Below are 12,960 nucleotides of genomic sequence, written 5' to 3'. Positions count from 1 at the left end.
TATCATCATACTGGCCTGGCCATGTTGGTGTCCTAAAAAGAGATGAGTAAGCTGAAACATAATTTGAAATTATGAAACTTTAAGGTGGAATAGACTACATGGTATTCTGTCACTTAAAAAAAAGGATTTAGGACTTCACCTGCAGAAGCCACTTAGTGCTGAAATAGTACAGCAGCATGTTTAACTGAGCTGATTTCACAAAGGGAGCACTGAACCTCTGAAATGCAGTGTTACTAGATATCTATAGGCCAAAAGCTTAGCAGGTCTCAAAATCAAGTCAGGTAATGAGAAAAAACATATCTGTATAAGAAGGGTTATGTATTAAATTAAGATTTTTCCAAACTGTCATGTCTCAGGTCTATGTCAATGACTGAGGCGATGAGGTAAGGAATAATCATGTCCTACTGGCAGTGTTTTTTCCCTAAAATTTCTTGCTATTTTTCTCTGAAGCTTCTGGCATGGACTGCTGTCAGTCTTGGGGCTCTGGATCAAAAGGACAATTGTTCATCGTTCCAAACAGCTGTAGGCCACTGCTGCAGAAAGCAGCGTACACTTCTGCAGTCGGGCTCTGCGACTGTGCGATCCTGCACCCTGGAGACCACACACCTGGCTCGTGGTGCACTGGCTTGATGCCCTCAGAGTACAGCTCCCACTACTACTCCTTTTACTCGAGGTGGCAGGTGCTCCCAGTGGACAGCTTGTGTGTGGAGAACATGGGTGACCACTATAGGCAAGGTCTGGAAGCACCACATCTTGGGCTGGACCTTGTTGGGCTGGCTGCCCAGTAACATATACCTCCAGCATTAAGTTGCCTTCACTTGGAGAATCCTTGAGGATTTAGTAGCACAGTGATACTCTGATATTTGCCCGTGAGGAGAACATTTAGGGGTTGGTGGGAGTTACTCTGTTGTCTCTGAGGGAAGCAGCCCTAGCGAGCACAAACTGGTACTTTGCTGCTACTCCTTCCTTGTACCAATGAATGTGTTTTGCACCTTGGGCTTTGCCGGCAAAGCTCCGTTCCCAAAGAGCTTGAACTTAACTATTCATTACTTTTGAAAATCCACGATACTTGGCAGAAGTTCCAGTGAAGGGTGGGCATTTACTCCTTGATTATCTACAATGTTTTCAGCTAGAATACTAATGGACTGGCTGAGTGACAAGTTGATGGTGATTCAAAAACAGGTCACAACAACAGAATATCTGAGATTTAAAAGGAGGTGCAGTGCCTGTCTCTAGCAGCAGGTGGCAATGCAAAATACTTCATGGTTGCAGTTAGGAAAAAAGCAGCAACATTCCAGAAAATACTCTTCAAAGCTCCTGGAGTGAAGTTACAGCAGCGTTCTGTTTCACAGATCTCGTCTGGCTGTTCACTACAATTGCACTGACTTTCCTAAATGCCAGCACGCCCACAAACCACTTAAACTGCTTTCCATAAGAAACGACAGGATGCCAAGATACCCAAAGTGGCCTTGACATATTATGTGACAGATGAGAGAGCAATCAGGTATTAGAGACAGTGACACCCATGTGCACCTGAAAGGCCAGGCTCATTTGAACAAAGTGACCAGAAAGCTCAAGATTCTGTTTGGAGATGGCTCATTCCCCCTCTGATCTTACTAGTAGGTGCAGAGATGGGGAGAACCCACAAAAAACCAGTATTCTCACTCAGGTATTCACTCAGACCACTCCAGTTCCCAGTCAATCTGTGCCTCAGCAGAGCTGCCCTGTTGAGGACACCTGAGAAGTCCTTTCACATCCTCTCTCTTTTATAGCAGAGCAGTTCAATACCATTTTCTTTAAATTATTCCAACAGTGCCCTAATAAATGCCTGTACCAGTGTGAACTACGAAGTAAGCAGCAAACTGGTGTTTCAAGGACATGTCTGCACAAAAAAGTAGCCTTTTTTCTCATGTCTATGATGCTGGAGAGAGAGCAACAGCAACGACAACTGTAGTGGGGACTGCCCTGGCTATATTTTGGTCCTGTGATAAATCTAAGTTCTAAATTCCTAGCACAGAACTACTTTATCTCTTTGACTCCAGAAAGCATTTGAATCTGTACAGATGTATTAAATCCCTCTTCTTGCATTCTGTTACAGTTCTAATTTAATTGCAAAGAATGAACTGTTACAGTTCATGTACAAGTTCATTAAGGAGAACTGTGTACCGCATTTTGAATGCAATGCCCCAGCGATTAAAGGTAAAACATGTTGCTCAGGCAACAGCTAGAGACATGGGAAAAAAATATTCATGGCAGATGAGAGGCAACATTCATCAAATGAAATGTCATAAAAACTACAGGGAAAGAAAAATCATCATCAGCCCTCAGATTTTAATCATTAAAAAGAAGCCAAAATTCAGCCAATAAAATATTTCCATAATTTTTCTTTGATAGTCCTAGCTATGTAAGACAAAGTCACAGCTAACTAAATCAAGGCATGATTCAACAACTATTACAGTTTGCTGATGCCAAATAAAGACTGAGGCCAACATGTTTTGTCTGCTTTTGGAGATCAACCAACTCTTTAAAATAAAACTGATGCAGGAAGGTTGGACAGAAGTGCTATATTTTGCTAAGAACCTACTCTTTAATTTTCATTCCTCTTCCATTCTGCTCTGTACTGTCATCTCACAGAACTGAAAAGCTTGGTACACACCTTTGGTCTAATTATCAGATGCACTGTTGCTTTGATGTGGTAAACCCACCCTTTTACCTGCATTAGCACAAATGATGTGTGTTCACGTATCAGTTCTGTTTGTCTTAGTTTATAAACAAGGCTGCATTATTTTTCATGGTTAATTGGGAATTCACTATTTTATATATATATAAAATTTGATTAATTAAATGGGTAGGTATGAATTTGAGACTTCTGAATTCCATAGTCACTTTTCGAGAAAAGCATAAAGCAGAAGCTGCCTGTGTCCATAAACTGTGCATACCAGTAAGACAGCCTCATTTCTGAACCATGTGTTTTTGTTACTGCATGTGTATGTGAATTTATGAACTTCCCTCTGAGGTGCCATGTTGGGAGTGTCTCTGTCATAGTGTCCCTTTTCAATGTCAAGTGGAATTCCTTACTTTTAAAATAGATGAATAGCATGCTTACATGTTTGTATTACCTGCCACCATCCCTATTCTGTTCCAGCACAGAGCACAAGCAGCAGTCAGTGGGTTGGGCAGATTCTAGAAGATATTTGGAAGTCCAAAGAACGTGGATGCTTACCTACATCCGTGTATGTTGAGAGATCCTTCATATTCATGAGATCTTCCCTGCTCTGCTACTTGACATACCTGAGCTGTTGCTTCCAGCCAACATGGTTGGGCTGACAGAGGATCTCCCCAGCCTGCTGGACACCACCGGTGGGCCTGGCGTTCCATCCCATTCCTGAGCTTTCCCTGGCTCCCTGGAAGAAGCTGTCCCGTGATGGCCTCCTCTCTCTTTGTTTTCCAGCTTTGGTAGTGGTTCAGTGCTGTGACTTCTGATCTTCAGCTCATCTAGTGGTTCTACAAAATACACAAATGCACATTTCTTTATCAAGGGTCTGCTAATTACCCACATCATATAACAATCTTTTGCTCAATATTCCATAGATACCAATCATAACTCTTTCAAGGGCACTTTACATCATGATTTTACTGTCTAGGCCTAAAAACCTATAGTTTATGTAGGTTTCAATATACTTTTTAATTATTAAAACCATACACAGTGCAGCAGATGGATGAAATGTAACTTTTCTGTTACAATTTTTATATGCCAGGAAGTTATTTTCAAAAATGTAACCCTACCAAGTTACGCTTTTAGTAACAATTTATGGAAATACTTGAATTCTTTCAGCTGTCATTTCATTGGGAACAAGTTATTCTTCAGGCACTTCCTAAGTAAGTTCTGTCCTAAGGCAATATTGTGCAAGCTACATATTTGTATTCCTCATAAGCTCTAATAAAAAGCACACAATCCACAAAACTGTCCAGCATTAATATTTTGGGTGCGCCCAGCACCATAACTTAAATAACAAAATTTCAGTTGGTTGGAAAATCCTTGGAGTCAGAAAACGACTTTCTGCTTGCAACACTGTGAGTCAATATAAGGAGGAGAAATTTTAAAAAAACAATTGAACGATTTTTCAAGTGAAGCACTGATGTCTGCTTTCTTCATGGCTGGCGATTTTCTGATTTTTTCTTGAGACCCTCATTTCTTTTCTTGCAAGTTGAGCACTGCATGGAGAAACAATTAATTCCTGATCTTTTCCACCTGTAGCTGTGAAAAATTCACATGAAAAACTAGATACAGAAGAAACATTAGATTGCTTTTAGTTGTAACAGCTAATTACCATGCTAGTCAGTTATCCAAAGCTTGCAGAACTCTTTGGCTCCTTTTAGGAAAAAAAAAAAATCCCTCCGAGTTCGCAATTTTATACCTCATATATTTATGCCCAAAGATATCTTTATGTGATAATCTCAGTTCTAGTCATCCTGGTTTATAAATCAACCCCCTGACGTACCCTAATTCCTGTATTTATCTACAGTCTTGGAATTCACATTTGGTAGAGATGGACAATCTTCTCTCGAGCTGTATCTCGAAATCTTTTTGCGGCTACAAGGGACATGACAAGATTTGGGAGAGCTAGGCGCAGGACAAACACCAGAAGCCATTCGCAGGCAGGAGATGACCAGAGCTCCCCAGGACCCACGTGGAACGGCCGGGCCTGGCTGGGCAGGGCTGCCAGAGATGCAACCGCAACACTGCCTCAGCAGCCACTTCTTCTCCCAGTTATCCCCATGGCCTGGAATTGGGACCATCCAATGGGGATTTACACTCAGATGATAGAGTTCCAGCAAAAGAACCACATTCAAACCACTTTGATTTGTCTGTGGCTCAAACCCCTCCGCACTGTTTTACCCTCGCTACAGCGAACAGTGGAAGGTGCAATGTTGGAGATCTCTATCGTGTGGTAGAGGTCCCACCAATGCACAACAGTGACAAAAAAATCTCGTGTTGGGTTCTTTGTCATTCCAGTCTGCAGAGAAACTTGATGAGCAACAACACAGCCTGAAGTTTTTCCAATGAAGCGTCATATAGGAAACACGTAAAAATATCTAACTTGATCTGTAGTGCAATATGTAATCATTAATTTATTTCATTAATTACTGTCAGTTAATAGTAAAAATTAATATTAAGGCTATCATATCATTACCTTAAAGATTTTTTTTTTAGTTACAAGTAACACTCCATGAGAAAACAATGAAACAACCCTAGTTTAACAAGTCTCATAAATAGGATTCAGTGACATTTTATGTGACAAAGACCTTCAAAAAAGTCAGACCTCTTCCTTGAACTTTTAGGTCACCTATCTACTTCAGTGTATGCAAAAAGACACTGTAATGAAAATCCAAACTGATTGTTTTCCCTAGTTGGTAACCCCAGCAGAGCACAAGGCTGAATAACAGTCTGTGTCAATATAACGTGATATCTGCCTTTCAGGGACCTTTGCTACGAAGTGTCTGTAACACAACTCTGTCTGTGACTGCACAGAAAGACTTGCTAATACAAAGAGCTGTGCAAAGAGACGTAGAGCCCAAATTATAACAAGATTTGAACTGTTTCACCTATTAACAAAAATGCTCTTATATTTTTGTGAGCATTGATATATCAAAAATAATTATATACTTTTTCACATAACAGATACATGCAATCATATCTGATTTTTTTCTTTACATCAATAACAGTCACTTCTTTAAGATACTACTTATCTAGGGAGAGGAAAGATATGAACAAAATTTCAAAATTCTGTGGAAATGCACACAGTCCTCTTTCCCACCAATACAGGATGCTGTCTAGATTGCAGCTCTTCCTTTCCAGCAAACCGAGGAGAAAGCCAAAAGAATAGAATATGCTTTTAAAAAGTCAGAAACTGCCTCTGCAAGTGCCCCAGCAACTTAATGAATCATTCAATAGATTTAATTTGCTATGTCATTCAGCTGCTGCTGGCAATGCTGTGATTACCTTAGTGAAAACCTTCTCTGTGTGTGCCTCATTGACACTACTTCAACACCACCCCTTGAGTTCCGCACGCTCACGCAGTCAGGCCTTAGTTGCAGTGGAAACACTCTGCTTGAGTGTGGAGCTAAGGATTTATCCACTCAGTTTACTTAACAGAGAAGCATTTGTACTTGTTGCCTGATAAAAATGATTTGTGCATTCTTACTTTTGTTATCAGCTGAATCAAAGCACAGCAGTTCTCTGTGACCAGCTGGAAACTATGGAAATATTCAGACTAAATAAAGATTTGGCTTATAGTCTGCTTCTTTATAAGGTGCAGAAAATCAGTTTTCAGCTGGCTGTCTAGACTTCGTAAATTTACATTCCACTATCCCTTCTTGGGGATTTTTGGTTCTCAGTTTATCTGAAAAGTAATATATCCTAAAAATGAAAAGCAGATTGAATCAGATTATAATGTCATACAACCCATCACAGAGCCTGAATCATTATTATTTGGTGATCACTATCAGTAACACTGATACACAGTCAGAAAAACAACATGTCAATGTTTGATATAGTTTTCTGTAATATTACTTTGCTGCTCACTTGCAAATACATAAAAAATGAAAAAAAAATAATGCCTCACTTTTGCTCAAATATTTTGGGGAGTATTTTGGAATAATTTCAGCTTCCTTAATAAACGTCAATGGGAATCATACTCTAATTCAATTAAAAAAAAAAAAATCACAGTGCTAGTTCTTGCTCAACTGAAAGAGTTCCTCAGCTCTAATGTGCCCATGACAACTCCAGAAATGCAGAATGCTCCCCTCCCAGGTCAAAGCACATCACTTGGATGTTTTTATACTGTCAACCACTCCCTGCTGCAAATGCAGCTCCATGGAGCAAGCTCAGTGTCACAAACTGTCATGTCTCATAAAAGCACGTTCACTGCTCCGTGTTTTCACTCCTGCAGTTTGGCACGAGGCACTGGTGGAAAGCAGAACAGGCCTATATAGCTGCCGGCTCTGGTTACCTACAGGGTGGTGACCTCATCATCAACTGAAAATCAAACCAGTGTATTTTAAACAGAGTAACCCTTTATAAAAGCTACAGCAGGATTTAAATGGCCACTTTATCCACATTGATCCCGTACTGAAAACATGAACTCTGACCAGTCATACATATATTCTGCTGAAAGGTAACAGTAGCTGCTACATAGCTTTTTTTTTTTTTAATTTTTTTGAGAAGTGCAGAAACACAGATGGGATCCAAGTTACCTCAAGCTGTTAAAAACCTCAATTTTGAGTTAGGAGATGTTGGAACTCAGTGTTATGCTGGGAGCTCGCTCAATCATATGATGGCCACAGGCAAATCTTTTCACAGTCAAGTGCTGTACTTTGAAAGCTGAAATTATGGAAAGCATCTTTATTGTTCAATAATTCGTATGCCAAAATAGTACATAAAAATGTAAATTTCAAGAAATAATTCACTGCTTTAAATATTTATGGATACAGTTGGTTGAACTGCCATAAAAGCATTCAAATGTTTCAAGCACTTCCAGGTGTCATTGTATTTCAATATTCAAAGATACGCATTTTCTGTATTTATTTCACCTGAATCTCAAGCTTTTCCATTTTAAGAATAAGGTGGTGGCTAAAATCCCTTAGAGAGAACATATTTTACAAATAATTGACATGCACAATTTCCCCTTTATCAAAGGTCCCCTAAGTAGCTGCACGCTAGGCAAGGCTGGCATGTGAGCTGTCCTACTGGAAAACTCATAAACACTGAAGAAAGTGAGAAACAAACTGAGTTACTCGGCTGTAACTTGCACCAAAGCAAACTGAAAAATACAGCTATGGAAAAGCTATCATTCAGATCAATATGTACCCTGTGGCCAGTCTGCCACTCTGTTGTTAAGCATAAATTAATTCCAGGTCCTGGTGGCTTCTTAGTGTAATGATAAGTGATAAACAGCAGAACCTTTATGACAGCTTGGGGTTTTGGGGGGAAGAAAGACAAGCAATTGTCTTAAGGAACTTAAAATGAGGGCTGCTCTCTGCCATCTCTCTCAGCTGTGAGCTGAAATGTATAAGCTAATCATCCATGCATTATTCATTTACTCTTTTTTCTGTGTGTTTGTTATAAACCTAAATAAATAATACATTACTCTAGGCAGAACTTGCATACTGTGGGAAGTAAATGGTAATACTCACAGGGTCTAAAATTCAGCATACGCATATAGGTATGAAGCAAAGTCAGTCACTTGGGATGGGGTTTAGATGTGAATCAGAACTCCCGATCTCCCCCAGCCCCGACACGTTGGACCTCACCTGGCATGACCGCAAGGCGGGCACAGCCCTGGCCGAGGGAGCAGGAGCACAGAGCATCCCCAAGGCACAGCTGGCCAGCTGGAGGGTAGAGACATGGGGTCAGCCAGCAGCCAGCATGTGTGCGGGATGGCCAGAGCCACCAGAGACACATCCCAGGCTTCAGCTCCCACCCTTGTACACAGGGCTGAGCTGCCAAGCTGGCAGCAGCCCTGCTCAGCAAGCCAGGTCTAACCCAGAGTCCTGAGCAGGGGAAGGGCCAGGCACAGCTCCAGCTGTGTCCCACAGAACGTTGCCTGCATGGCAGCGGGATGTGCCCATCCACTGCAGACGGTCACTGCCACGGCCATTGCATGTAGAGCAATACTAAGCACTTGAAGAAATCCCACAGTTTCTTCTTTCTGCACACGAGGGATTTTTATTTACCTTTATTACACATTTGAAAACTAGAGCTGCCTTTTACTGGCTTTCTTGATGAGTGGTCCTTTGTCTAATCTGCACAGCTGTAAATTCATCACAACCTCTCCCAAAGAAAAGTAATAGGCTATTACTACCACATGCAAGAAACCTGGATAATGCTTAGCACTTAAGCCATTTTCCCCCAAAAATAGGAGTATATTATACTGTCAGTGAAAGCCATTTCCTCATCTTTATTAACTATGGTGGTTTGTCTATTCTGACTTCATCTGCTTGCTAATTAAGCAGAAGTTTGCTTTGCATATCAATTTTTAATACCCCTTTTTTACAGTTAAGTGAGAGTTGCAGCAGCCAGCTTGTTCAATTAAAAGCAGCTCTGACCTAGTTCCATGCAAAATCAATAGAAAGCCTGAAAGAATCTCGCAAACCATCTAACATTTGAGGAGACATGGCTGAAATGCTTCGCAGTGTTCACTGAGCACATGTTTCTGTGAGCAGCGTAGGCTTTGTTTTGTTTTATACAGTGAAATCCAGTGGAGATCGCATCTGCCTGCTGCAGACCTGCAAGGATCAGCCTCACCTGCTACAGACAGCCAAGAGAGGGGAAAGAGGGATTGCTGAAGAAACACATTTGGTTGATTTTCTGTGGCTATCCCAAAGCTGCTGAGTGGGCAATCCTGGCTAGGAAAACAAGATAGGAAAAGAAGAAACGCATGCTGCAATTAGTTGAAAACTAACAAAAGGAGGGATAGATTTATACCAAAGATCATCCAAAGCTTTAAAATCAAAACATTTGATAAAAATTATGAGTGTTTTAATCTGGTTGAAAAAATAGAATAGAATTCTCTAAGTTTCATTAAACTTCAGCTGGCATTTTCAGTCACTTCAAAGATGAAGTTTTAAAAGTTCTGCTTGGTAAGACATACATTTTTAACATTGATATCTTAGAATAAGAGGAAAAATCCTCTCATATATTGATGATTGAAATACAGGAAAACCTATTTTAAGTCTTACATAAGACCTATTTGATCCAAGATGATTATATTTTGGCATATATTATAGAAGTGTTGGCAATATAACATATCCTGTTTCCAACAGGGCCATCATTATTTCTTAATGATTTCTTCCAATACTGCACTTGATCTTTCAAGTGTCCCTGTTCTGCTGCAGGTCACCTCACAGCGTGACCCTTTGACTGAAAAGGCTACATCTGGAAGATACACATTATACAGATGTATTACCAAAGCAAATAAAAATGAAGTAAAAACTCGTGGGACTCTCATCATTATATCAAACAGCATTCTTGGAAAGGATGTTCTTTTGGCACTCTCTTAATAGGTGTGCTATTTACCTCGGGCCAGTCACAATTACGTAATTAAGCAGAACACTTTATTCTCTTACATTCACTGCATATTTTTATTTAATTTTCCTTTCAGAGCTGGTGATGTTGCAAATTGGTGACTTGCATTTAGGAGCAGCTCAACAGAAGCCCCTCTGTTCCCCAGTGCCTCCTTGAGCAAACACCTAAGTACAGCAAGTCAAAGGGAATTTTGCCATTGACTTCAACAGAACAAGGGTTTTCCTTCCAGCAGTTATTATTTGGGGCTAGCCAGCTACCCTGATTCATAAGAATGTATAGCTTAGTTGATGCTGGTGAGCTGCAAACATTTCTCTTATGTAATTTGACCCCGATCTCCCTCTGATAATCCAGGCTGTCCTTTCAGTGAAACAAGTAAATGTGTGCACATAAATTTCATACCTGTAGATGGGTACATACATGGTTTGTATCTGTTTGCAGAAAATAAGATTTAAGTAGGAGAAGAAGGAAGATGGCTAGTTCAAAAAGTCTGAATGTGGCCATCTTGTGAAACTTTCTTCTCTCCCCCACCTTCCTCTGTTGGTATCACTGACACTGGCCTTGGACTCCGCAGTGACACGTACACGCAACACAAGCTCATAGCGCCATCCCCACCCCAAGTCAACACCGATCAAAGAAACACTGTGAGATGAAACAAACAAACTGGAAATCAGTGACTGTAAAAGGCTGCCCAACTGTTACTAGCATTCGATTTGAAGAGAAGATGGTGCCAACTCTTACTTAATTGCTTTTCTTCCCAACCTTGTTTGTTTCTCTGCACACTCATTCTGGTATCTAGGTTCTTAAATACACGGCCTTCATGCTTGGGTGAGGAAACACCGGTTTGATGGGCACTGCAAATGTCTTAGCACAGTGTGGCAAGAAATCAGAAGGCAAGGGTGAGCCAAAAAAGCTAAAATATACAGACTCTTTTAGGAAAATGTTTTTGTAGGAAGTTCATGACCTTAAGTTTCAAAGCTTCACTTCAAAAATATCAATCTTTCATAGAAGTGCTGACTATATTAAACTTGTCAACATTTTTTTGGTCAAGCCGTCTGCTGAAAAACAGCCTTTGAACTATATCAGCATTTTGAATGCAGGGCTTTTCCATTGTCTGACCACTTTCATTTCTTCTAAAGTGTATGCCTTCATCTAGATTCAGTAGTAAATGAGAATCTGTTGTTAAGTCAGAAAAATGTGGAGACAGTAACAGGTAGTAGTTGTGAAAACTAGGAACAGGAACCCTGACTTTCATATTTTCACATTAAAAAAATCACTCAGAAAGTTGGAGTGAAAATAAATTCTTTACTGGCTATTTTATCTGTATTTTAGTTACCCTTATGAAAAACATTTTTACTAATGCTTTTCTCTTTATTGACTCTGTTAATGAATGAGAAAATTTGCCTTTCATTATTAGAACAAGCATCCCATTTGTAAGGCTCTCCTTCTACCACAATACGTTACCAGTAAAATAGAATCCTGAAGCTTATTATTGGCACTATCTGAATTTTGCTCTCAGTTTTACAAAGCCAGACACAAGCGTACGGGCTTTTCTGTGCAGCCCCTGCATCAAACCTGGCTGGGTCAGGATCCCAGGACCTATTTGCTCTGCAAGTTAACACTCAAGGTTTCTCCTGATTCCAGAGTGAAACCCATACATCACTCTGTCCTTTTAACAGAGTCAATCATTTTAGACCCACTCCACTTTCTAATTAGAGGTTTCATTTCGTGAGTTGGTTTTACCCTTGCTAGCTATGCAACTGTTAAGTCACGACAGCACAGACTTCAGATTCTCAGGAAATAAGTAGAATTGCAGATGGCCTTACACAGCTCCAGCCGATGCCTGTGCTTGTAAGACATGCCTATTATCACTTTCACAGGTGTGCAGAGCAGCTACTGTGCTGGCACAAGTGTTTCCGTATGTGTTACAGCACATGTAAATTCAAGTACACAAACACTGCCCGAGCAGCAAAACAGCTATATATTCCCTGGAAGAAGGTACTTTTTGAGTTATAAATTTAAGTCACACACCCAAATACAGTAATTTCCATCTCCAGCAAAATTAAACCCGCAGCTTTTCTTTTTCAGATGAGTAGTTACAAGAACAATAGTTCTCCTTACTCATTTTTAAATGACAGATAAAGTGCTAATTGCATGTTACCACTGTTTTAACAAAAAAAATAATTATTAGGGATGGATAATTCTGTTCAGAGGAGTAAAAGTAACCTGAACCATCACATCAAATTGAATGTAAATGAACCTGATTTTTTAATATGCATTATTATCCTGACAATTATTTCCCCAGTGTTCCTGTACTTCTCACCTTATCTATACCTAGCATGTTTGTACACCCCTACAGCTTCACGGTTCAATATTTGAACCAATGTTACATGTATAGCCCAAATAAAGCTATTTCTAACTCTCTGATTTCTCTTATTACTGATAGACTGCTGAAAGGTCCAGAGAAAACTTAAGGAGAAGCATATCCACCTTTTCACAGTTAAAAGCATATTCACCTTTTCTCCATTAATAGTCTAAAACTTTTCCTCAGAAAATTGTTGGTAGATTAGATAATACACTGACTAAAATGTGTAGCATACCATGCAGTCATCCACTATTTTTTGTTAGTCTTCGTATTATTCACTGCTACATTCTGGATACCTAAGTGCCTTGCTTTGCAGAGTGGTTTTGCAAGGAACAGCAGCATAAGACAAGGAGAGGACACGTCTCAGCATAATTTATAACAGGATCCCCTGAAGTATATCCTGTCTCATTCTTTAAGGACCTGTGGATTGGGCCTTTAATGATGGAGTTAAAGAATTAAGCTCACTCTGCCAGGAATCAAATCAGACATGCCAGAAAAAAGAATGTTTTTA

General features: G+C 40.0%; 1 protein-coding gene across 1 annotated transcript in view; it reads right to left on the bottom strand.

Annotated features, from left to right (window-relative positions):
- Positions 1 to 12,960, bottom strand: part of NYAP2 (neuronal tyrosine-phosphorylated phosphoinositide-3-kinase adaptor 2) — a 129,871-nt gene that overhangs the window by 30,691 nt on the left and 86,220 nt on the right. Inside the window, exon 4 of the mRNA XM_065640039.1 lies at positions 3,292 to 3,504. Within this exon, the coding sequence (XP_065496111.1) occupies positions 3,292 to 3,504 (213 nt within the window). The remainder of the gene's footprint in view (positions 1 to 3,291; positions 3,505 to 12,960) is intronic.

This window comes from Caloenas nicobarica, chromosome 8 (assembly GCF_036013445.1).
Source record: "Caloenas nicobarica isolate bCalNic1 chromosome 8, bCalNic1.hap1, whole genome shotgun sequence".
NCBI classification, from domain to species: Eukaryota; Metazoa; Chordata; class Aves; order Columbiformes; family Columbidae; genus Caloenas; species Caloenas nicobarica.
The sequence above is the reverse complement of the archived record's forward strand: the minus strand, read 5'-3'. Positions and strand labels throughout refer to the sequence as shown.